General features: G+C 39.6%; 1 protein-coding gene across 7 annotated transcripts in view; it reads right to left on the bottom strand.

Annotated features, from left to right (window-relative positions):
* Positions 1-27288, bottom strand: part of LOC126260799 (endoribonuclease Dicer-like) — a 450082-nt gene that overhangs the window by 130284 nt on the left and 292510 nt on the right. For all 7 annotated transcript variants that reach the window (XM_049958149.1, XM_049958148.1, XM_049958147.1 and 4 more), the window contains exon 15: positions 4901-5046. In XM_049958149.1, the coding sequence (XP_049814106.1) occupies positions 4901-5046 (146 nt within the window). The remainder of the gene's footprint in view (positions 1-4900; positions 5047-27288) is intronic.

The raw sequence follows: 27288 nt of genomic DNA, 5'->3' as shown, positions 1-27288 counted from the left end.
GACATCAATGTCCATCAGCTCCGATGGCGACCCAAGGGAGATGTCAGACAGTACGATGGCATCGTCATCGGACTGACCCTGACTAGTCTCCTCAGGTGGCAAAACCTTCACCTTCGGCGTCTTCATCTTGGGGGGCTCAGAATGCAGAACCTTGTCAACAGTTGGAGCTTTACTCACCTGGGCAGAAGGTAATATATGGGGAGGGGCAGGAAGTACCCCAATGTCAGCAACCACAGCCTTGTCCGACGTTGTGGGGAGAGCTGCAGGTTGCAAAACAACCGCAGCAGCACAAGTGCACTGGCAAATGCAGGTATTAGTGCTGACACTAGCAACATCCGTTTGTGTAGCAACAGTGGCCAACTGTACCGGTTTCTGCAGAGCGGAAGCAAAAGATGTTGTAAACACTGGAGGCTGCATGGCCTTAAAGAGCTTCTTGGCATCCCCATAGGGGATGCGCTTAGATGTTTTGATCTTCTGTATCTTCCGTTCCTCGAGATAGATGGGGCAGACCCGGCTCCAGACAGGGTGACTCCCAGAGCAATTCACGCACTTCACAGGCGATGAACAATCGGCTCCTTCATGGGCAGGCTGACCACATTTACCAGAAGTGGCTATCCCATTGCACCCCAACGTAGTATGCCCAAAGCGCTGACATTTAAAACAGCGCATTGGGTTGGGGAAATATGGCCGTACTGGCACATGTAAGAAACCCGCTTTGAGTCGGATTTGACTAGGTCCCCATCGACTCGTTTCATAATATGCTGCACGTCGACAATACCTTCGTCAGCCCACTCAGATTTCAACTCGTCCTTGGGGATATCCACCAAGTCCCTACAAGTCACAACACCCTTACTATAGTTCAAAGTGGAGTGGAGCTCGGTCTCGATAGCGTACTCTCCGAGACAGGTTGCTTTCCGAAGAGAAGTGACTTGACGGGAACTAGAAGTTTCAACTAACAGAGTCCCATTGCACAGTCGCTTCACAGATTTCAGTATTGCTGCAATTCCCTCAAGACCCTTGTGGATGTAAAAGGGAGAAACTCTCTCAAAGCTACCTTCCTTCCGTCTGACAATCAAAAACACATTCTGGTTATCAGCATGTGCTCTGTTACGACAGTCTGATAAATCTCTAGTAACACCAGGCGCTGGAGGACTCGCAGCACGAAGTCGCTTTTTCGATGGGGTGTGTTTTCCTACCAGTGGCCCACCCAATCCACTGGTAGGGGGAAACGTAGAGGTCGAAGGGTCCATTGTGGTCCCACGAGCAGCTAGGGAACTAAAGGTCTGCTCAGACAGAGCCCCGCGTGCCTGAGTAAGCCTTATTTAACTGGGGTGTGGCAGGTGCCCCAGAGGTTGCCCGCTTGCGACTGTTCCACCCCAACAGCCATGCATCTTACAGGCGCACAGCACACCGTAAGATTGAGGGTTTTTTATAGAAGTTTACCTTCCTCGCAATCCAGGCGGTCAAGCCAAGATTACCATTCCCCGCAGCACACAACATTCCACCGCCGCGCCATGTGGTGGTCGCTGAAGCATGTTCGGGGGTTACGGTGACAGGAGACTGGCGGCACTGACCAGTCCCCAGCTGCCCGTACTCAGCAAATGAATGCTGAGCCCCTGGGAGGGCATGACCAAATCACAGCATTCATGGGAAAGTTATATTTGTTTGAGAGCCAGATGAGTAATGTAATTTTGAAACTCTTCAATTGTCTGGCTTCATTAAGATTGCCTGAAAGTACAGTTTTGGCAATTACCAAGCTAAGATAATGCAGCTCATCATGTCTTTTGAAACAAGATTCTGAGAGCTCACTATTTTGGAAATGGAAACAAAATTGTTCAGCATTCCTTTCTCAGTTTCAACCAAGGATTGGCACTCAAGCTGAAAGTTATTGATTTGTAAAATTCAACTTTGCTGAAAGACAGATACTGCTAAAAATGCTGAATTTGGCATGGTGGTACCATTCATTACAGCAAAAAATATTTCCCAAACTTGCACAAAAATGTTGCACCAATCATATACAGGTTTGGATATCCATATTCTTGTGAGCAGTTTTTCTCAGCGATGAAAAGAATAAAAACTAAGGAACAAGCTTTCCTTCAAGCTGTGTCAATGAATGTCATTCTCCACATTAACAATGTGAACACTTTGATATTTCCACTCGTTATGAAACGAAAATTTCAAATTTCAAAAGTCCAATAAACATATGCAATTTCTTTTAACACAGTTGTTTCTTATTTATTTCCTTAACTTCCTATTTCCCAGAAGTAGCATGACAATATATCACACCAGGTAAGACAATGAGGATGGCAATCATGTAAGCTGCAGCAAGTACATCAAAAGGCTCACCTTGCCACATGCTGACCCATTTGATTGTTCATAGCGAGCGACAATGCTCTATGGAGCAGGGTACGCTCCACAGCTTGGCACAGAGCCCACAAGCTGAAACAGCTTGGTATCAATTAAAACAGTGTGACAGGAACCGCATAAATAAAATATTTATTGTAGAATCAAACAATGGAAAATCCAGGATGGAATGTAATAATATTATGAAAAGGATAGCTACTACTCACCATATAGCTGAGTCACAGACAGGCACAACAAAATCTTTTGGCCAACAAGGTCTTCGTCAAAAATTGCAACTCACACACTCATGACCACAGTCTCTGGCTTCAGCAGCCAAAGAGTGTGATCATGTGATGTTGTTTGTTTTTGATGAAGGCCTCATTGGCTGAAAGCTCACATTCGGACAGTCTTTTTGTTGTGCCTACTGGCGATCCAGCATCTATGCTATATAGTAATTAGTGACAATCCTTTTCTTAATATTTATGGTACAGCTGTTTCAGATAATTCTCAAACCATGTACATGAAAAGAAAAGGACACAGCAGGAAATAAAGAACTGGTTTTGCATGGTTTTCAGCAATATCATGATGTAAAGAAAGTTCAAATTGTCACATAACAGAGTCAAAATACTCTGATGAAGTATGGAAGAAGAGGCTGATAAGGTACTATTTTGTTTTACTTTTGAATATCAGTAAATTTCAAGTTTCCTGCCCAATGTCTACCAGTAACTAGTTATAGACTTTTGCACAATAATATTAGCTTCAATTCTAAAGCCAAGACAGTGCTGTAAAGCATATACAAATTATTTTTACCTCTAATAATGAGACTGCATTTCTCATTTCTTCTCAATTCACTCGTCACAAATGAACTGGGGTGTAGCTGTAAGAATCCCTATCTCCCTGATGGGACTTCTGAGAGTCGTTCAGTTGTATAACATTCTTACTATACGTTTATATCTAAAAACAAAGATGATATAACTTACCAAACGAAAGCGTTGGTATGTTGATAGACACACAAATAAATACAAACACACACACACAAAATTCAAGATTTCGCAACCCAAGGTTGATTCATTAGGAAAGAGGGAAGGAGAGGGAAAGACGAAAGGATGTGGGTTTTAAGGGAGAGGGTAAGGAGTCATTCCAATCCCGGGAGTGGAAAGACTTACCTTAGGGGGAAAAAAGGACAGGTATACACTCGCACACACACACATATCCATCCGCACATATACAGACACATCCTTGGGTTGCGAAAGCTTGAATTTTGTGTGTGTGTTTGTGTTTATTTGTGTGTCTATCAACATACCAACGCTTTCGTTTGGTAAGTTACATCATCTTTGTTTTTAGATATATTTTTCCCACGTGGAATGTTTCTCTCTATTATATTACTATATGTCTATGTGGATTAAATACCTTGCTTTTCCTAGCTGCAGTTAAAAAAAAGTGTTATCACTGTCCTGGTGTCACCACAGCTTAATATTCACCTGGATGCCTAGGAATTTCACGTATGGAGCCTCATCTAGTGTGTTCACAATGATCTCTCCTTTTCAATGACAACAAAGTCAAGTGTTGTGTACATAAGTATTTATGTTATGAAGAGCTGTTATAACTTCATCATTGTTTTAGGGGGGTACAAAGTAACTGTTTCATTTTATTTTATCTATTTTTTAAGTTTCTGCTACAATTATACTTATGTAAAGAATGCAAAGTATCGCAATCCCATTGTGAGTTGCAGTACCAATTACTAAATTACTACAGAGAACATCTTCACTGGATAATAGTCTGTAACATATACACACTTACATGTGTCAAATGACACTCCTTTTAGAAAAAACAAAAAGCGAAACATCATAACCATATTTTGCTGAAGTAGTTAACCCTAAATAATATGTCTATGGCTGATAAATACTATAAGAAGGGACAAGTGTAAAAGCTGTCTCAGGCTAGAGAGAAATAGTTCACAGTCCAAAAGCTGTCTACACTTCTTTCACATTTGGAACTCCAGTCAGCAACAGCAACTGTAGCTCCCTATACAAATGAAGAGGATCTTATTCTCAGGCTCAAGGCCTCCAAAAGCATATTGCTTTCAATTAAGTCATACATATCTTTCACTAGTTTTCTTTTTCAAATAAAAAAGTGATATTCTGCATATACTTCAAAACCTTGTATGGTCTTACAAATTAAATGTAAGCATCAGCATCATAAATACCCTATTTGGACCCGGTTTTTTTTTTTAAAGTCTGTAGCTGTACAATGACCACCTCAACATGGAAATTTGCATAGATATTAGAAACTAAATTTTATCTATGGGTTCTGCATTTATACAGCCCAAAACACTATACAAATTGTCTTGCATAGGCTGATGGATGGAAAATGTGAGGGGTGGATCTGTGTATGAAACAAGAAGGCAAAGACAGCTCATTACAAAGTATAATAATGCAAATATCTACCATTACAAATGATAAAGTACTAATACTGCCTAAAAAAATGAATGGATGTAGACTATGAAGTTTCTAGGCACACAAACAACTAGACATACGATTATCTTTGTAATTTTTACCTTACGTTTCCCCGAAGAAGACTGCTGCACAAATACTGAGAAGGTGGGAAACTTTGAGCTCTCTCCAGTCTGCTCCAGTTTAAATTCCTCATTTGTCGAGGCATTTCTAGTTATGTTTACAGTGTTCCAATCAATCTGTAGAACACCTGCAACCAAGTTTTCAGCATGATCCATGCATATATTGTCATTCATAAATCTATATTAACAAACAGCTCAAACAGTCATCAAGTTAAGCTGCAGGTTGCCTACCTAACACTTGCCATGGGCAACAATAATCTAATTTTCAACACTTGAGGATGAGAGCACTTACCAACATCCAACAAACTTTGCACATAATTTCAAACCTTTTATGAATTTTTTCCTCTCTGATACCCTCCCACAAAATAATGAAAGGAAGGTGGTTTATTGCTTCCTAGATTTTTCACTGTTCATTCAGCAAACTTCAGCATAAAGGCTTGACATTTTAATTTATTACTTATTTGCTACTGCCTCAATTCCTAACATATTATTAGATAGTAGCAACACATACCACTGAATGTAGCTGCAAAATTATATCACTGCCCAGCTTATAGTTCAGGACATGCGACCTCATAACGTTGACATGTGTTAAAAAAAAAATATTGCTTTTCTAAAAATGGAGTGCAAATTACCCAGATTTCACTAATCCAGTGAATAATCCGAAACTAATTAACTCACCATAATTAAGGTTTCGCATCTTCAGCTACAAAGGTTTTATATGCTCAATGACAAATATTAAACACATTAATTCATTTGTAAAATATCAGACCTCACAGTTTAATACATGGGATTTAGAGTCTTTAAAGAATCGAGATGAGCTGCTGCTGCTGCTACTACTACTACTACTACTACTACTACTACTAATAGTAATAGTAATAATAATAATAATATCACAAGTATACCCAACATTTATTACCAGATACCCAAAATTAAAATTTTTAACAGAACAACGACTAGCTGATCAGATCCGTGTAATAATCAAAAATAACAGGATACCCCAGTCAGAATTAGAAAACATCAAACAACAAGTACAACAAATACTGGAACAAAATAATGTGCAATCAGAAGAAGAAGAAAATACAGTAATGGACTCAAACATCCCAGAGCAAACAAACAAAGAACAACACGCATCAATTAAACAATCAGAGGAAAGCGAAATCTTAAGACAGCCACTAGAACAAGCACAAACAGAACACGAAGTGACACACATGTTAGATATAGAAGAAAAATTTCAGCTGACATATATAGAATACAAAGACACAAATACAGACATTAGACCATTCTTGCATAGACCACCAAATAACCCACAAGTCGAAACAACAATAACAACTATCAAAACAATCATACACAACGAAACAAATGAAAATACAACTATGGAAGAGTTGCAACTACTGGTTTGTATAGAAGCACTCACTACACTAAATATACACTCTAGGCAGAGATCAGAACCAACCAACACACAGAAGAAACCCACAAAACCAGCAAGGCAACACAGGCTACAGATCAGAATAGAAAAACTGAGAAAAGATATCGGGCAGCTAACACAATTTATAAGAAATGAAATATCAGACAAAAACAAAAAAGGTAAGGTAAAATCTCACAACAAGAAGCGATAGAGCAATTAGACGAAAAGAAGCAGAAATTACATGCATTGGACAAACGACTTAGAAGATACAAAAAAAAGTGAAAATAGAAGGAATAAAAACCAAACATACAACACAAACCAAAAGAAATTTTACCAGACAATAGGTAAACACACATTAAAATAGACAATCCACCAAACATAACAGACATGGAACACTTCTGGAGCAACATATGGTCAAACCCGGTACAACATAACAGACATGGACGGTGGATACAAGCACAAACAGACACATACAAGATGATACCACAAATGCCTGAAGTGATAATTTTGCAACATGAAGTCACCCGAGAAATTAATTCTACGCACAATTGGAAAGATCCTGGAAAAGATGAAACAGCAAATTTCTGGCTAAAGAAGTTCACCTCCACACATTCACATCTAACTAAATTATTTAACAGTTACATTGCAGACCCATACACAGTCCCTGATACACTTACACAAGGAATAACGTACCTGAAACCTAAAGATCAAGCAGACACAGCAAATCCAGCAAAATATCACCCCATAACATGCCTACCAACAATATACAAAATATTAACTTCAGTCATTACACAGAAATTAATGACACATACACCACAGAACAAAATTATAAATGAAGAACAAAAGGGCTGCTGCAAAGGAGCACGAGGATGTAAAGAACAACTGATAATAGATGCAGAGGTGACATATCAAGCTAAAACTAAACAAAGGTCACTACACTACGCATACATTGATTATCAAAAAGCTTTTGATAGTGTACCCCACTCATGGTTACTACAGATATTGGAAATATACAAAGTAGATCCTAAACTGATACAGTTCCTAAACATAGTAATGAAAAATTGGAAAACCACACTTAATATCCAAACAAATTCAAATAAAATCACATCACCTAGGTTCACAGAAGAGCTTCTGTAAAGTTTGGAAGGTAGGAGACGAGATACAGGCAGAAGTAAAGCTGTGAGGACGGGGCGTGAGTCTTGCTTGGGTAGCTCAGTCGGTAGAGCACTTGCCCGCGAAAGGCAAATGTCCCGAGTTCGAGTCTCGGTCCGGCACACAGTTTTAATCTGCCAGGAAGTTTCATATCAGTGCACACTCGGCTGCAGAGTGAAAATCTCATTCTGGAAACGTCCCCTAGGCTGTGGCTAAGCCATGTCTCTGCAATATCCTTTCTTTCAGGAGTGCTAGTTCTGCCAGGTTCGCAGGAGAGCTTCTGTAAAGTTTGGAAGGTCGGAGACGAGATACTGGCAGAAGTAAAGCTGTGAGGACGGGGCGTGAGTCGTGCTTGGGTAGCTACACTACGCATACATTGATTACCAAAAAGCTTTCGATAGTGTACCCCACTCATAGTTACTATAAATATTGGAAATATACAAAGTAGATCCTAAATTGATACAGTTCCTAAACATAGCAATGAAAAATTGGAAAACCACACTTAATATTCAAACAAATTCAAATAATATCGCATCACAGCAAATACAGATTAAGTCGGAATATACCAAGGAGACTCATTAAGTCCTTTCTGGTTCTGCCTTGCTCTGAACCCACTATCCAACATGCTAAACAATACAAATTATGGATATAATATTACTGGAACATACCAACACAAAATCACACATTTGCTATACATGGATGATCTAAAACTACTGGCAGCAACAAATCAACAACTCAACCAATTACTAAAGATAACAGAAGTATTCAGCAATGATATAAATATGGCTTTTGGAACAGACAAATGTAAGAAAAATAGCATAGTCAAGGGAAAACACACTAAACAAGAAGATTACATATTGGATAACCACAGCGACTGCATAGAAGCGATGGAAAAAACAGATGACTATAAATATCTAGGATACAGACAAAAAATAGGAATAGATAATACAAATATTAAAGAAGAACTACAAGAAAAATATAGACAAAGACTAACAAAAATACTGAAAACAGAATTGACAGCAAGAAATAAGACAAAAGCTATAAATACTTATGCTATACCAATACTGTCCTACTTATTTGGAGTAGTGAAATGGACACAGACCTAGAAGCACTCAATACACTTACACAATCACAATGCCACAAATATAGAATACATCACATTCATTCAGCAACAGAAAGATTCACATTAAGCAGAAAGGAAGGAGGAAGGGATTTATCGACATAAAAAACCTACATTATGGACAGGTAGACAATTTAAGAAAATTCTTTCTAGAACGAGAAGAAACTAGCAAAATACACAAAGCAATCAGTCATATAAATACATCGGCTACACCATTGCAATTTCTACAACCCTTTGGATCACATAACATCAACAGATACAAAGAAAGTAAATTGGGAAAAGAAAACACTACATGGCAAGCACCCGTATCATCTAACACAGCCACACATCGATCAAGACGCATCCAGCACATGGCTAAGAAAAGGCAATATATACAGTGAGACGGAAGGATTCATGACTGCAATACAGGATCAAACAATAAACACCAGATATTAAAGCAAGCATATTATTAAAGATCCCAATACCACAACAGATAAATGCAGACTTTGCAAACAACAAATAGAAACAGTAGATCACATCACAAGCGGATGTACAATACTAGCAAATACAGAATACACCAGAAGACATGACAATGTAGCAAAAATAATACATCAACAACTTGCCAGACAACATAAACTAATAAAACAACACGTTCCCACATACAAGTATGCACCACAAAATGTACTGGAGAATGATGAATACAAATTATACTGGAACAGAACCATTATAACAGATAAAACAACACCACATAACACACCTGACATCATACTCACCAATAAAAAAGAAGAAATTAACGCAATTAATCGAAATATCCATACCCAATACAACAAATATTCAGAAGAAAACAGGAGAAAAAATTGAAAAATACATCCAACTGGCTGAGGAAGTCAAGGACATGTGGCATCAGGATAAAGTTGACATTATACCAATTATACTGTCAACTACAGGAGTCATACCACACAATATCCACCAGTACATCAACACAATACAGCTACAGCCAAACGTATATATACAACTACAGAAATCTGTAATTATTGATACATGTTCAAATACCCGAAAGTTCCTAAATGCAATGTAACATATACCGTACAGTTAAAAGGAAGTCACGCTCGAACAAGGTCCGCGTCACATTCCATTTTTAACCAGACATAATGTCTGAGAAAGGAAAGAAATAATAATAACAGGAGAAATGGCTTACACGATTTATATTTTAATGTCACACACAAAGTAGCAACAAGTGCAGCCAATTAGTATAAATCACAATAAAAATATATTTAAAAAATTAAGATGATTTACACTATAAGACAAGTTTGTAAATAGTCACTATGTTGCCATATTTTTCACTGAGAAGGTGAATTTAATCTCAGTATTCAAGCTACACCATCTCATATGAAATCTCCAAGCTTTCCACAGCTGACTCCGTCATCATCATCATCATCATCATCATGAGTAAAACTACTTACTCATAGGATTGGCACTGTGCTCTGCTAGTACATATGAGGTCGTAGGTTCTAAAGGAGAAAGGATAAAGTGACACAAACAAGAGAAGGTAAGTTGGGCAATTAACAATCAGCCAGTATACCAAATGATGTCAGGATGGTTCCCCAAAACTATCAATTCCTAGTGCAGTGATATGGACTGAAACCAGTTCTCTTGCCCATTAAAACATTCTGGATGTTTTACATCCCACGTAAAGGGACATGTCTTTTGAGTTTCAAATGAGTATGGTGTCCCCTGTAAAATGATATATACAGTTGCTGAGCCATGTGCTGAGTACACCCACCATATAAAGCAAAGGGAGAAGGACTAGTCAGGTGTGGCTGAGGACCAAACAGGTGCCAGAACAATTTTAAAACACCATGTGCTTGGCCCATGTGCCACCATATTGATATTCCATTACAAAATAGGAGCCGAGGTTATATTAAATTATAATAACTGTAACTGAGATCAGAGGTACACATTCAGTACATGCTTTGGACACCAAGACAAAATAAAGATGGTGCTTAATGATTGTAGGGAGGCAGGAGCAGCATTTTTAAATGCCACATCACCATTGTGCCACCTGATTGCACTTGGTCTCTAAGCTGTTAGATGTTGTTCAGCTCTACTTCCCACATGTGTCACTTAGGCCTCCGTCCTGCCAGTTCCATACACATCTGCCTCACCTATACAAGCAGAACTCGGTGCCAACCCCAGCAATCGGTAGTCATCAGACGATGACAATGAAGATGGTGGAAAATGGTCAACAAATACATTTGAAATGACATGCTTTGAAATTTTATTTGACTGAAACACTCCACATCATAGGGAGAGGTTACAATTATGATCCACAGAATGGAGATCAATTCCTCAGTGGCACAACAGACAAGGAAACCCATTACTCAATAGCACTGGGTAGGTGATAGTAGGGGTAAAGACAGCTATTATTATTACTGCCCCATTCAAACTGCATAAGCTGTATTTCATCCTGCTCCAAGCAGCCTAGTTTTAATCAGATCAGATAAGATTTTTATTCAGCACCATTAGTTTCAAAGAAGCCACTTGGGGGCTCAGACTTTGATCCTATCACTTCTGCCACAAATGGAATACATTCTGAAACTCTTATTTAGTCAGTTTGTTCAGCACCACTTACGATTCTACTTGAATCTCCTCTATCACAACAAATCTTCATCCCCTTTAACTTCAATTTCAACATGGAAAGAGAAAGAAAGCCAAGTCTGGTGAGTATAGTGGATGATGAAGAATCGCCGTTGCTGACTTTTGCCAAAAAACTGCTGCAAGGTGAAAGCTATCTATGGCTTCGCATTGTCGTGGTGAAAGACCCAGTCAATCCCACACCACTTCTCTGGTCACCTTCTCACATCTTCTCTTAGTTGAATTAGGACATAATGATAGAATTTCCCGTTAATCGCCTGGGCACAATGTACGAACTCCTTGTGGACAATCCCATCAGTATCAACAAAACCTATCAATAAGGATTTGACACTGCTCTGAACTTGACCAAAGTGAAGACTGAGTCTTCTACTGGGATGCCTGCCATTTAGTTTCAGGGTCATATCCATAAACCCAACTTCTGTCACTTGCAATGACCTTAGAAAGAGAATCTGAATCGGTTCGAAGCAGTTCTTTCCATTCCTTGCAGACATCCATGCAATGCTTTTTCCAATAGTCATCCAGCAACTGGAGTCTGATATTTCCAGCAACCCTTCTCACGTTCAATTTTTCTGATAAAGTCCACGGATATGTGCGAGATGATAACCCCAAGATGTGACAGATGTCATGGATGGTCAACCTAAGATCTTTCAAAATCGCATTCCAAACGCAACTGATGTTTTCTGGTGTAATGCTAGTAGATGGTCATCCCGAATGTTCATTGTCGTCGTCGTCATCGTCAACAACAGATCTCCAGCTATTTTTAAAACGTTTAAACCAGTCCTATGTTTGTGTCTGACCCAAAGTGTCGTTACAGAATGTTTGCACTAACATTCTTGCTTTTCTGCACCACAATTTGATTCAGTAATGCTGTTCCCTCAGGTCAGTCACTATAAAATTGCAAACATAAGCAAATGTCACAACGCAAAACTGCCAGCCAACAGTAAACCAATCCACTTAGATCGAAGCTGATAGCCATACTGATGCACAAAATGTATTATGCTTCTCTTATCGACATTTGGTTATACTATCATTTGTAAACTTTTGTATAACACCTCATATTATGACAGTGAGTTATGTGGTGCTAATGAAATTTGTGAGAGTATAGGGCATCTAAAAAAGGAACATTCTCGTATTCTGTTACAGAAGAAATGATTCTCAAGCTGAAAATTTTATACTTTTGCAAGTATGCTGATGTAGTGGTAGTTAATGTAAGACTCATTTGGGTTTATGCACGTCTGTATTTGCTCCTTCCAAAGCTCGAAACTATGTAAGGGCAGACATTTCCCTGTAATGCTTGTTCTGTTATTTCAAAATAAACACTTCAAGCAGTTAGTTAAGCCTCCTGGGAATTATCATGCAACATCACAATAAAAACAGTTAAGCATGTTATAGTACACACACCAATGTGAGGTAAAAGCAACATGTGATAGTATCCCAAATAAAGAGTTTTGCACAAAATTGTTTGAAGCAAGTTTGTCTTTCACGCATTGCATATTACAATAAGAATTCTCCTTCAACTGCATCATTTTTATTTGTGTTCTTTAGTACTGAGCAACTTGCCCAGTAACTCATACATAAATGCATTATAAAAAGGGGACTATAAAAGACAGCTCAAAACATTTCTGCAAGTTATTTCGTTGAGGTCACATAGGGGCTACAACGTTATGGCATCTGTGTCATAATACAACATGTTTAGTTGGAATACCACTAAATCATATGTTGACACTTAACCAAAGAAACTGCTGGACTAAATATCATCTGTCCAAATTACCTACTCCTAATTATCACTGCGAAAAAAAAATAGCAGCAACCAGGGAACTTGGTATTAACCATTATCTATGTATTCACATTTTAATGCAATATTTTTCTCAGTGTTAGATAATGTGTAGGAGATCTCAGTTGCAGAAGCCTGCGTTTTGACTGTTCAGGCGACATTCTACCTCAAGAAGTCACCTAGTCACCATTCTGTAAATACCTGTCACGCTCTCACAGGATGAAGAAATCCTAGCGTGACAGGTATTTACAGAATGGTGACTAGGTGACTTCTTGAGGTAGAATGTCGCCTGAACAGTCAAAATGCAGTTAGTTAAGCCTCCTGGGAATTATCATGCAACATCACAATAAAAACAGTTAAGCATGTTATAGTACACACACCAATGTGAGGTAAAAGCAACATGTGATAGTATCCCAAATAAAGAGTTTTGCACAAAATTGTTTGAAGCAAGTTTGTCTTTCACGCATTGCATATTACAATAAGAATTCTCCTTCAACTGCATATATATATATATATATATATATATATATATATATATATATATATATATATATATATATATATGTCTGCTTGTGTCTGTATATGTGTGGATGGATATGTGTGTGTGTGTGTGCGAGTGTATACCTGTCCTTTTTCCCCCTAAGGTAAGTCTTTCCGCTCCCGGGATTGGAATGACTCCTTACCCTCTCCCTTAAAACCCACATCCTTTCGTCTTTCCCTCTCCTTCCCTCTTTCCTGATGAGGCAACAGTTTGTTGTGAAAGCTTGAATTTTGTGTGTATGTTTGTGTTCGTTTGTGTGTCTGTCGACCTGCCAGCACTTTCATTTGGTAAGTCACATCATATATATATATATATATATATATATATATATATATATATATATATATATAACAGAGGGAAACATTCCACGTGGAAAAATATATCTAAAAAGAAAGATGATGAGACTTACCAAACAAAAGCGCTGGCAGGTCGATAGACACACAAACAAACACAAATATACACACAAAATTCAAGCTTTCGCAACAAACTGTTGCCTCATCAGGAAAGAGGGGAAGGAGAGGATAAGACGAAAGGATGTGGGTTTTAAGGGAGAGGATAAGGAGTCATTCCAATCCCGGGAGCGGAAAGACTTACCTTAGGGGGAAAAAAGGACAGGTATACACTCGCACACACACCCATATCCATCCACACATACAGACACAAGCAGACATATTTAAAGGTCTTTAAATATGTCTGCTTGTGTCTGTATGTGTGGATGGATATGGGTGTGTGTGCGAGTGTATACCTGTCCTTTTTTCCCCCTAAGGTAAGTCTTTCCGCTCCCGGGATTGGAATGACTCCTTATCCTCTCCCTTAAAACCCACATCCTTTCGTCTTTCCCTCTCCTTCCCCTCTTTCCTGATGAGGCAACAGTTTGTTGCGAAAGCTTGAATTTTGTGTGTATATTTGTGTTTGTTTGTGTGTCTATCGACCTGCCAGCGCTTTTGTTTGGTAAGTCTCATCATCTTTCTTTTTTTATATATATATATATATATATATATATATATATATATATATATATATATATATATTTCGCAACAAACTGTTGCCTCATCAGGAAAGAGGGAAGGAGAGGGAAAGACGAAAGGATGTGGGTTTTAAGGGAGAAGGTAAGGAGTCATTCCAATCCCGGGAGCGGAAAGACTTACCTTAGGGGGAAAAAAGGACAGGTATACACTCGCACACACACACACACACACACATATCCATCCACACATATACAGACACAAGCAGACATATTTAAAGTTTAAATATGTCTGCTTGTGTCTGTATATGTGTGGATGGATATGTGTGTGTGTGTGCGCGAGTGTATACCTGTCCTTTTTTCCCCCTAAGGTAAGTCTTTCCGCTCCCGGGATTGGAATGACTCCTTACCCTCTCCCTTAAAACCCACATCCTTTCGTCTTTCCCTCTCCTTCCCTCTTTCCTGATGAGGCAACAGTTTGTTGCGAAAGCTTGAATTTTGTGTGTATGTTTGTGTTCGTTTGTGTGTCTGTCGACCTGCCAGCACTTTCATTTGGTAAGTCACATCATCTTTGTTTTTAGATATATTTTTCCTACGTGGAATGTTTCCCTCTATTTTATATATATATATATATATATATATATATATATATTGGGGGGGGAGGGGGGGGGGTTGTTCAGGCAAAACTTGATACCCCAAAGATGTAGCATGTGTGACTGTGTCCTCTGCAGAATCAACTGGGGTTTTGTCATGGAGTGAAAAAAGCATTTGTAAAGCTTCCTGCACCATCTCATTTTGATAACTTCCTGTGAACTTATCAGGAGGGTTTGGTGCTATGCTGTCTGACAGTTTATTCCTTATGAGCAAAACTGTTAGCACTTCATTGTAGAAGTCTCCAAAAACAATCAGCATCACCTGTTTGGTGATTAAGTCCTCGCGTTTTTTGTAGGTGGTGAGTGCGAATTTCCACACTAGATTTATTGCTCTGTCTTAGGGGCCATAGTGATACCCACAGCACTCAAACTTGATGATTTGCTGTCTAAAGACACGGTCTGGAATGGCCTACACAGATGCTACTGCCTTCACTTGGCAAGCTTTTTGAGTGGGTGTGGGGAGTCACAGACAACAGCAGACAGCAGCATTTGTCATGTTCAAAATGTCATTTCACATATTAGAAAGTGATTTCCGTTATGACCTTGCCTGCAATATATCGGTCTTCAAGCACCAGGCCTCCACTTTCCTTGCAGTTATCAATTCTTTACAGAGAGATGGTCTACCACTTTGTTCTTCATTATTCAGACTTGCCAGGCTAACGGAATTTTAATTTTCTCATTCTGACAGTCCTGAAGGACAAGCTGTTTTAATTGTTCAAGACCATTCAAGGGCCAAGACTGCATAAAATATTACTATATTAAAGACAACTGGTTTCAACGGACTTTGCTGTTATCTTCTTAAACTTTTTGTTGTAAAACGTATTCATTTTACGCTGAAACTAACGCACAAGACATCAAGCTAAACTATTTAAAAACATAAAGCAGCCATGTCCATATGCAAATTGCTCATTGTTCTAGCATTGCATGCAAATGGTTTCATATTTGACTGTAGACATGGCGAAACCAGTATACACTTCAGTTTCGTCGTTTTGTGGATTTCTGAGTCGTGTCTAAAAAGAAAGTTCTCGCAGCTGCACGTCGCATGAGTCTTGATGGAGTTAAAGCTTGTTGTGTGGAATTGCTGCATAAGAAAAAAATAAGAATGTGTTTTGATTCGTCACTGGATGAAGAACAGACGTCAGCTCGGTTGCTCAGCATCCTTGCTGAAATAATTTACAATGGAAGACCCCAGAAATTCTTTCGTTATCTTAGAATGTCACCAGAACTGTTCACGTTTCTTCTAAGTAGAGTTAATTATGCGATAAGGAATAAAGATACCATAATGGATGAAGCACTGTAACCAGAATTGAAATTACATATCATATTGCATGCATTACAATGGAGAACACTTGGCATGCTATAAGATATGGTTTTAGTTGGTGATGACACTTTTTCATGGTTTGCAAACTACTCTCTTGAAGATAGATCTGTACAGTGGCAATATTTCAAAATTCTAACATATGTGAATGGGGGTCACTGCTCCGACTTTTTAAATAGATGAATTTTGAATAAAGACTGCAGTTTCTTGATTTGTGTAGCCTTCCCTCCTGTCAACAATATTCCTTAACAAAGAGTCAGCCAACTCGAATGTTGGGATTTTAGTCTTGTAGACGAGAGCATTGCCACATCTAGAATTACTCGGTTGTATTTTTCTTAATTCAGTTGGATATGTGCTCCTAACCCAATAAATTTTGCCCTGCAGTATTGTCTAACTATCTATGTTCTGATCGCACATGACAGTCTCAGGAGCAGCAATATTTTGCTTATTTTTGTAATCAGCATCACTGAAATCCCACAAACACCTGTGCAAAGCATCATATCCAAAAAGCTAACATTATTCTCCGTTCCTCACATCATATTTCAGTTTGTCTACAGTCTACGAACACACATAACCTCAAAACTCATGCAACTAGTGTCGCCAAAGTTGGAACATGCCGAAAGTGTTTAGTTTCAGCAACGAGTTGCGCAAATGCGCGGCGTGCATGCATAGTGGCCAGTAGCATAATTGCCTGCAACCAAGTGTCGTCGAGTAAACTAGGCTTTAGAGCAGCTATGGAGAAGACACCAGCCAATTGCATGCGGACCTACCCCTCTCTAGGATGACAACGTGACTGCAGCACCCTCTACGCGAAGAGAACATAAGCGCTGCACCAGAATGGCCGCGGCCCAGTTCTGCGATTTCTATGAGAAGTGTCAAGAGCATTGACGTGGATAGAAACAGTCACTGTATTACTTCTCTTGTATTACAAATTGTATATACGGAAGAGGTTTCTTGTTTGTCTGTCGCCCTTTGCTTGCAAAACATCTGTATTTAGGGTGTAGAAAAATTTCCGCTAGCAGTCACAATAAAAGGTTATTTATTTGTCACACAACCGGTTTCAGGCTTGTGTCCATCCTCAGGTGTTTATACATTCATATACATGTTTATATTGCTGGAGATCATGGTATAAATATAAAAAAAAATATTTGCTGGTGACTAAACAGATACAAGTGGGACAATTGTAAATGGCAAGGCAGCATTTCTCATCTGTACTTACATAAAGATGCAGCATTGTTATTATAGTTATGCTGTGGTGACAGTTTTTCCACTTCGTTGCACACTCATTATCATTTTCACGTACATATTTCAGTTTTATAAACTTTAGCTGCATATTTCACTATTACGATGTGCACTTGTGAAATACACTGTGTTTACATACAAACATGTGGGCTGTGGTCAACGCCCATATGTTGAATGCATGGGAAATAAGATATTGCGTTACAGAGAAAGAGGCACTGGCTACCGTGTGGGGTTTTAAGCGATTTCATTATTATCTAACAATATTATGAGAAGGAAAGTTGCTACTCACCATATAGTGGAAATGCTGAGTCACAGATAAGCACAACAAAAAGATTCTCACAATTATAGCTTTCAGCCGTTAAGTCCTTCGTCAACAATACACAGACACACACACAAACACACACAACTCACACACACAACTGCAGTCTCAGGCAACTGAAACCACACTGCGAGCAGCAACACCAGTGCATGATGGGCATGGCAACTGGGTGGGGGTATGATTGAGGCTGGAGTGGAGAGAGGAAGGGATAGTATGGTGGGGGTGGAGGACGGAAAAGGAGAGAAATAAAAAGACTGGGTGTGGGGGTGCAGTGACAGCTGTGTAGTGCTGGAATGGGGACAGGGAAGGGGCTGGGTGGGTGAGGACAGTGACACACGAAGGATGAGGCAAGGAGGATCACGGGAATTCGTTATTATGTAGCAGGATGACATGTAAAGGTGGTCACGGACCCCAAAGCCCTAACATTCTTAACTACAAGTAAATTGAGACATAGCCACCTGATAAGATGGGCATTGGCATTGCAAGATTATGACCTTGAGGTGATATACAAGCCTGGTAAATCACATACCATACCTGATGCATTATCAAGGCTGCCACTTGATTCTTGAGGAACAGCCATGAGCAGACCAGGAGGAGGAGATGTTCAGATAAATTTTATGAAGCGAGTACAGCGCAAAGATTTTGTGAAGAGGTTCTTGAGGAACATACATAGAGAGCAGAACCAGGACAAAAAACTGAAATTAATCAAGACTTATTATAGATGTGCTGGTGAAGAAAAGATTAGCACATACTATTATATCCACCAGGGAAGACTGTACAAGAGAATAAGAGAAGATGAAGAGAGCTGAAGATTACGTATACCAGAACATATAATAGACAAGTTAATCTAGTACACACATTATAGTAATGCCCATTACAGACCTAAGAAATGCCTGGAGAAACAAATTGGACTGCGTCTTCAACAACTTGGAAAGACATATACACAAGTTGCTGAGCACTTGCAAAACCTGAACGAAAACTAAAACTACCACTGTTAACATAAAGGTTACCTGCATCTGGTCATACCAGAATCAATTAGAGGCATTGTGGCAGTGGACTTGTTCAGTCCCTTGCTGCAGCAAAAGGAAATTACACTCAAATTCTAGTTGCAAAAGAATTAGTACCTAAATTTGTGAAGTTTTATCCATTAAAGAAAGTGACCAGCAGGGCAATCATTAATAAATTTGAAAAAGATTACTTCAGCAGGCACGTAAACCAAAACAAATCCTAAGTGATTATGGATTCCAATTCGGATCCAAGGAGTGGAAGGAAATGTTGAACAGGCATCAAATAGAACAGATCACCATCTGAAGATACAGACTGGCCTCGAACCCAGCCAAACGGTTGATGAAGTAGTTAAATCGTTTGTGTCGGACCTATTGTCACAAGAAACACGGTACTTGGAAGGAATACCTTGAAGAATTCGAGCGTATCTGAAACAACCTACCACACGATTCAACAGGATTTGCACCATGTGAGATCTTACTGAATCAGGAACCTGACAATGTTTTTCTTGAGTTGGTAGAATATCCACAAGGAGATAACCTAACTTGAGAGAGGAAACTGAACTAGTATAAATGAATATGAAGGAGAAGGTGAAAAGGAGACAGGAAAGATATGATAAATTGGTGATACCTATAACCTACAGGATAGGAGACCTAGTGAAACTGCACACTAAGTCGGGGAAGACAGATTCTGAAATACACAAATGTAACCATGTATACAAGGGACCATATAGAATTATCAAGATAGAACACCTCAATACTGTGGAGCTGGAATATGCTCAAACCAATGGAGTGCACGGCAAGGAACATGTTGAAAATACACACATCAAAAAAAGTTTCGAATCCCCTGGTTCCCAGAACTCTTGAAAATAGACGTTGACTGTGGATATTGCATCACAGACACAGTCCCTTTGACTGTTGAAGAGATGCCACTAAACCCACCTAAAGATGTAAACAACCAACGTCCATGGTGGGGTCCATCTTTGCAATGATGACACCATGTAGTGTGGTACATATGGGCCCAACAACATGCCGAATGGACCGCTTCGGATTGGCATCACGTTCTCTTCACCGACGAATGCCTCCAACCAGACAATCGTCGGAGACGTGTTTAGAGACAACCCGGTCAGGCTGAACGCCTTAGACACACGGTCCAGCGAGTGCAGCTAGGTGGAGGTTCCATGCTGTTTTTGGGTGACATTATGTGGAGCCAACGTACGCCGCTGGTGGTCACGGAAGGCGCTGTAACAGCTTTACGATATGTGAATGCCATACTCCAACCAATAGTGCAACTATATCGGCAGCATATTGGCGAGACATTCGTCTTCATAAATGACAATTTGCGCCCCCATCGTTCACATCTAGTTAATGACTTCCTTCAGGATAACAACATCGCTCGATTAGAGTGGCCAGCATTTTCTCCAGACATGAACGCTATCAACCATGCCTGGGATAGATTGAAAAGGGCTGTTTATGGATGAAGTGACCCACCAAGCACTTTGACGGATCTACCCAGAATTGTCGTTGAGCAGTGGGTGAATCTGGACCAATAGTGCCATGATGAACTTTTGGATAGTATGCCATGACAAATACAGGCATGTGTCAATGCAAGAGGATGTGCTACTGAATATTAGAGGTACTGGTGTGTACAGCAATCTGGACCACCACCCTTGAAGGTCTCGCTGTAAGGTGGTACAACATGCAATGTGTGGTTTTCATGAGCAATAAAAAGGGCAGAAATTTTGTTTATGTTGATCACTATTCCAATTTTCTGTACAGGTTCCAAAACTCTTGGAACCGAGTTGATGCAAAACCTTTTTTGGCGTGTGTATAAAGAGATATTATATGCGTGAAGAGGCAACCCAGAGGAAAGAAGTATTTTGTACGATGAAGTAGGACCTAGCCAGGCATAAACATAAATATGTATGGATGTTTTTTGGTTATTCTGTGTATTTGGAGAGTAAAGAACATGAGAACTGGTGTTCAAGTGTCAGTTGTCGTCTTCCCCCCCCCCCCCCCCCCCCTTCGAATAACCCATTTGGAGGGTACGATGAATCAACTTTGGCTACTCTTCATTGTATTAGATTTCTTCAGTTTGCAAATTTCCTTCATCCTTTTAGAGTGTTGTTCCCTTTCTTCTTGAGTCCACTTTCGTCTAGTTATTTTCTTTCTCTCCTGAAATTCTGCCTTTTGAACTGCCTTTCTGAAATGTGTTCTGTTTTCTATTGTTGTTGTCTTTTAGTTACTATATTTTACCTATTGAGAATTATGGGTTTCCATGATGACTTAACCATATTTGAGGGATGAATTGCATATAAACTGAGATATAGTTATTCATTATAGTGTGAGACAATATTATTATTTAGAATATTGTAGTATGTATTAATAGACTTAGATATGGACCACTCTGTGAACTGTGTTAATAAAGACACTCTAAAGCAAGAAACACAATTTGTAACCAATCAGAAAGACATTTATTTACAGATTGGTCTTGTGATGATAATACTGACAGTAGTCTCATATATTCATCATCGAGTAGAGAGTAAATTATTAATAAAATTATTAATATTTTATTTATTAAGAACTATTTGTTATGTACTATAGTTTTGGTCACCGATGTATTAGGCTTGGTAGGTATTAGTCTAATTAGAGGTAGTTAATTCCTGTGATGTGTGATGCTAATATAGTAGGATTTTGGTTGTGTTCTGGGCAGCAAACCTCGCTGAGATGAACGAAATGAAAATAGTTTTGTCACAATATGATTGTATAGCTATCCAGAGTTGTATAGTTCATCAACTGCGGTAGAGAGGAGTTTTGTTATGATCTACATGTGATAATACTGTTTCAACAAATTATAATTTTGGGTTATGTCATTAGGATAGTTTGTAATTTACATGTAATCTGTTTTTTAGAGTTAGTTTATGACCGGAGTCATTCTTATATACCACTCTGAACTCTGTATTCTTTTCCAGCTCCGGTTTCAAAGAAGTCTTTTTTTTTTTTTTTTTTGGGGGGGGGGGGGAGATTAAGGAGTCAACCGCCCCTTTCGTATTGAGAACAATATATCTTTGCCTCACACAGGTTGCAGTAGGTATTATCAATAGTCGAGTGCTGGGTACGCCAAGTAGTCAGTGCTGCGACTCCGAGAAAGTAAGCTGTTGGCTGCTAAGCGGACAGGGCGGATTTCAGCAGGACGGCTGACCGCGGCTGCAATGGTTTAACAGCTGTGTGTGTGTGTCGTCCAATGCCATGGGCCTGACCTCCAGCAAATACGTAAATGGCTTTAATCGAGTGATTTGTTGGTGTGTTTAAGTGTTCATTTGTGTACCATGATTACACAACAACAGCACCGGGCACCAACGATTTGGATTGCAGTGAGGGCTGTGCATTCAGTGCTGCATGAAGAATATTGGCTTGTGACGATATTAACAGGCGACCTGTGATGAGTTAACCATTATCATTTTGTCAGACGAAGGTATTAACTGCCTCATTCGTGCTGTTTCGACAATATATATACAGAACCTTAACAACAAAGTATGTACAGATTATTGCTACCTGACATCTTAATTAGCTTTGTTGGATTTGATAGGAATCAACTCCCATTCAAATATTAACCAATCAGCCTTTACCTGTTGCACAGAGTCAAACTATTCTAAACTGTTAGGCTATTATCCACAAGTCTATAACGATGTGTTAGTAAGGGAGTGTTCCACCATCTAACCGCTGCCCTGACCTTTGTTTACCTGACTGGCAGCTGAGACTTACAGTCTGTTGCAGCCTCATGAAATGTAGAATGCTGTCATTCCCATCTTGTAGCTTTTAATGAACGATTTCAAGCAGTACTGAGACCAAACTACCTATCACAATTAGTGAGGTTTAGTGTAACTCATAATTTGATTATCTCCTTGATAATACTGTCAAAGAAACAACAGGAAAACAAGGATTGCAGTTCATGGCACAACCTTTTCAAGAACCAGTCGAACTCTAAACAAGAAAAGAATCAAGCCAATCTTCCGACTGCCTGCAGAAATATGAAACATATCTGGGTGCACATGGAAGATAACCTAGGCCTTCGAACATGAGAATTATATCATATTCCTTGGGAGCATGGTAAATCATACATTAACACACATAGCACTGCATCTTAGTACACTGCGCTCAACATATATACAATATAAGTGCCTGCCAGGAATGAAAATCAGCACCGACTGATCACAGCTTAACAGACGGGCACACTTAGGTTTCCAAACGGCATCCCTTGTCTGCCTGTGAGCGGATTCTGGGACAGTATAAGGAGTCACCTGAAAAATGATTAGCATCCAATCGCATTAACCAAGATTGGGTGAGGAGCATTTGTTCTCTGTGCTGCTTGATAACCTTCACTGAAAACTATACAACAGTAATGACAACATTTTACATTTCATAGGGAATTGGTGGACAGTGAGTGGGAGCTGCCAGCCATATAAATGAAGGGCTCTTTGAGGTGGTTATTGAGAGGTTTTAAATATCTGCCATCGCTGATGACCATGTCAGGATATGAACTGTGCCACATCGAAAAGCCAAGTACAGCAACGGATTGTGACAGCTTAACAATGTGATAAATTTCAGTGAATGTGTCTAGTGAAACAGTGGACCAAGTTACCACTATTTCCAGGCACCGTTGTTATGTCGGCAGAAATAGGTGCAGCAACAACTTCATCTCTTGCCAAGAGTACGGACTTGCATATCTTCAAAATGTGAGATCAGCGGTGTCAATAAGGCTATCAGAGGACTTTCATATTAAACTGCCAAAGAAATATGTCAAAAAGACATGTCACATACTCATGATCATTCTGCCTCCCAGATGTGATATCTTTGCATCTGAGAGGAAGCCCTCAGCGAGTTTTCTAAGGATGAGGACATAACCATTCTTGCTCTTGGCCAAAGGAAATGCCACTGTGCTCCTGTGCAAAACAGAGTACGTGGGAAAATGGCAGCAATCCTAATCAGCCAGACTGGAAGAAAATTGACAGGGTTCAATCAACCATTAAAAGGAAGATGTCAACACTTATGGACTGCTCTGGGTGTGAAGAAGTTGAAACCTAATGCACCAGCACTACCTCACCTGTATGATCTTCCAAAGACATACAAATATTGTGCACCATTAAGGCCTACAGTTAGTGCTACTGTGTTACCAACGTATGCCCTGCAAAATCTAGCCACCTTACTACGTGCTCATGTGAGTCTCTGTAATTACATCAGAAATTCAGCAAAGTCTGTGGATATTTTAAGGACAATAAAACTGGTTCCGAACTACACACTGGTGAATACTGACTTAGTTTCACTGTTCATCTCAAGGAGACAAAAGCTTCACTCAAAGCAATGTTTTGAGCACCATATCTTAAAGTAGCTCTGTCACCGCTTAACAGCACTGTACTTCCTCATGCTAGTAATTAATACGAGTTTGTTGATGGGCTTCCAATGGATTCACCTCTATCACCAATCATGGTGAACTTATACAAGAAGTAACCTGAAGAAATCACACTAAAGGTAGCCGCACACACACCGAAGTACTTCTACAGAAGTGTAAAGAAATTGTTTGTGGTGTGCCAACATGGTAGGAACTCTCTGAACAAATTCCTTGGCCTCTTCAAACAAAATTTATAGCAACATAAAACTCATCATGGAGGTTGACACGAACAACTCTCTCTTATTTCTGGATGTGTGCATGCAGAATAAACCTGGCAGTATTTAATGCTATTTCAGTGGTTACACAACTGAGTAAAATTTACAAAGAACGTGGCAGTATTCACCCTCTTACCAGTATGACTACGTATGCTCTCTGGCCTGGATGCAGGCACTGATTTGGTGGGGAAGGGTTTCAAAGCCTTTGTATTGTTTCCTCAGGCAAGGGGCCAGGAACTTGTCTTTGATACCCTGGGTGCTAGCACTGAGACAGAGTTGACACCAGAGCTGGTCCCACCCATGTTCTGTAAGGGACAGATCTGGAGATCTTGCTGGTCACAGGATTACCTCAGCATCACAATGACAGCTCAGAGACCTGCAGTGTGTGTGGACGAAGCACTGTCCCGTTGAAAAATCGCAACACAATACTGTCCCATTAGTGGTCACACATGATGACAAAGGGTGTCTGTGATGTATCTTTGAGCCATCTGAGTTCCCTCAAACACTATGAGCTGTGTGACATGAGGTCATACTCAACGGCTCTCTACACCAAGGCATGAAGAAGCATACCACTGGGACTCTGCAAAATATTGGAAGAAAGGGACTTCTCCACAGGTCGCTGCCATACTCTTTGATGATGGTCATCTAGAGTGGTTTAGAACTATGATTAACCACTGATCATAATGTGGTGCCACTCATCAGTAGTCCATGCTTCCTGATAGCCATATCACTCTAAATCCACCTATGTGTGTCTTAGTGTTACTGGCAGCCTGTGCTTGGGATGGTAATTCCTACTCTGGCTAATGCTAGTCTCCAACCACTGATGCAGGACGACACAAAGTTGCAGGGAGTTCATTACATGTTCTCAGATGGCAGGCAGAAATGTCAAGGGGTTTCAATGTGATCAGTATACGATATGATAATACGGTGGTCAGACACAGTCAACTGAAATCTTTATGACAAGTACACCTAACCTCATATCTCCATGCAATACAACATCAGGCCACTATCACATCCAAATGTCCCACAAATGTGGGTACTGCACGGTTCGACCAGCTAGCTGAATGGTCACTGACAATGGGGCCCCTTTCAAACTCTCTCAGGTGTTGATAATGTTATCTGTCATGAGTACATGGCATATCTATATCCCTTACAATGATCGCTCAACAGCTGACACTTTTCATGCCTCTTATATACCCTATTAGGCATGGCAACAACACTAAACACAAACACCACCAATGCACTCTGTGTTCTACAAGTTACAGACAATAGCAACTCAGATCATTTACATAGCAACCAATGTTGTGTATGTGTATGAAAATACACTGACATCCAATCATGTCTTCTGGATGCTTCGCTTTTTTTGTAAGGCTGTGTTACTTGCTAGTGATGAGATGCCATTACCATGACAGCAATTTTTTTGTGTGTCATTGTTGACACAGGGGGGAAAACTATATTTCTGAGGACAACCTAATGATGGTGCTGGGTTGTCTGGAAAGATCTTTGCTTCTAATGGCTGTAAGAGGGAAGATACTAAGAAGGAACTGAGGAACACGAGATGTGGAAACAAAATCAAAGGAAAAGCTCCCAGATTGCCCTTCTATTGCTGGTGCAGTCTCCACAAGAATCAGCCAGGCTCTGAACTGGAAAGGAATCAAGCCTATCTTTCAACCAGCAACAGATATAAGAAATCTTTTGGGAAATGTGAAAGATAACCTAGGCTTTCGAAAATCTGGAACATCTCCAATTCCTTGCAAGTGTTATTACGTCATACATTGTCATACATTATACAGACACAGCACTGTCTGTGTATATTGCACTGAACATGCACACAATTTAAAATTCAGCCATGAAGGATTATCATAACTTGCTGAGCACAGCTTAACGGAGGAGCACACTTCAATTTCAGAAACACATGTGTTATCTAAAATGTCAAATCAGAAACACCTTCAGCCATCTATGTTACCAGTTTTATTTTATTTCTGCTACCAGTTTCAGCATTACACAACACTGTCCTCAGGCCCCTCTATTGAAATGTAGCCCTAATGCAGGGCAAGACAAGAAGACTGGACAGAGGATTGTGTGGCCCTGACCAACATGTAGGAGGAATACCACCTTTCATACAATCAAAATAGTGCCTGCATACAGTATCTATAGACTTCTTTTTAACAATGTGATCCCTTCAATCATCACTTACAGACTGTCTCACAAATATTCAAACCAAACTGGCCAAAGATAAAAATCAGTGCCTGGGCCTAAAGGTTGTTTAGCGTAATGCCGAAAGTGGTAGCAAAAATAAAATAAAATAAAATTGGAAATACAGAGGAATGAAGGTGTTTCTGATCTGACATTTTATATTGAACAGCAAAGGTCCCACAACCATCCTGTATAAAGATAGGATGGACTTACAGAGTCTTCTGTGATCTGTCCAATGAATGGGTTTTGTGATAATATTATTAAGGAGGCAATAATGCGAATCTCCATTGTACAGTGATGTGGTAACAGAAAATTTGACTAGTAAAAATACAGGCGACAGGGCCAATAAACATTGTCGAAAATGCCAGAAAACTGTGAGAAGTG

The sequence above is a fragment of the Schistocerca nitens genome, chromosome 5 (assembly GCF_023898315.1).
Source record: "Schistocerca nitens isolate TAMUIC-IGC-003100 chromosome 5, iqSchNite1.1, whole genome shotgun sequence".
In the NCBI taxonomy this organism is placed as follows: domain Eukaryota; kingdom Metazoa; phylum Arthropoda; class Insecta; order Orthoptera; family Acrididae; genus Schistocerca; species Schistocerca nitens.
This window is presented reverse-complemented; position numbering and strand designations above follow the sequence as displayed.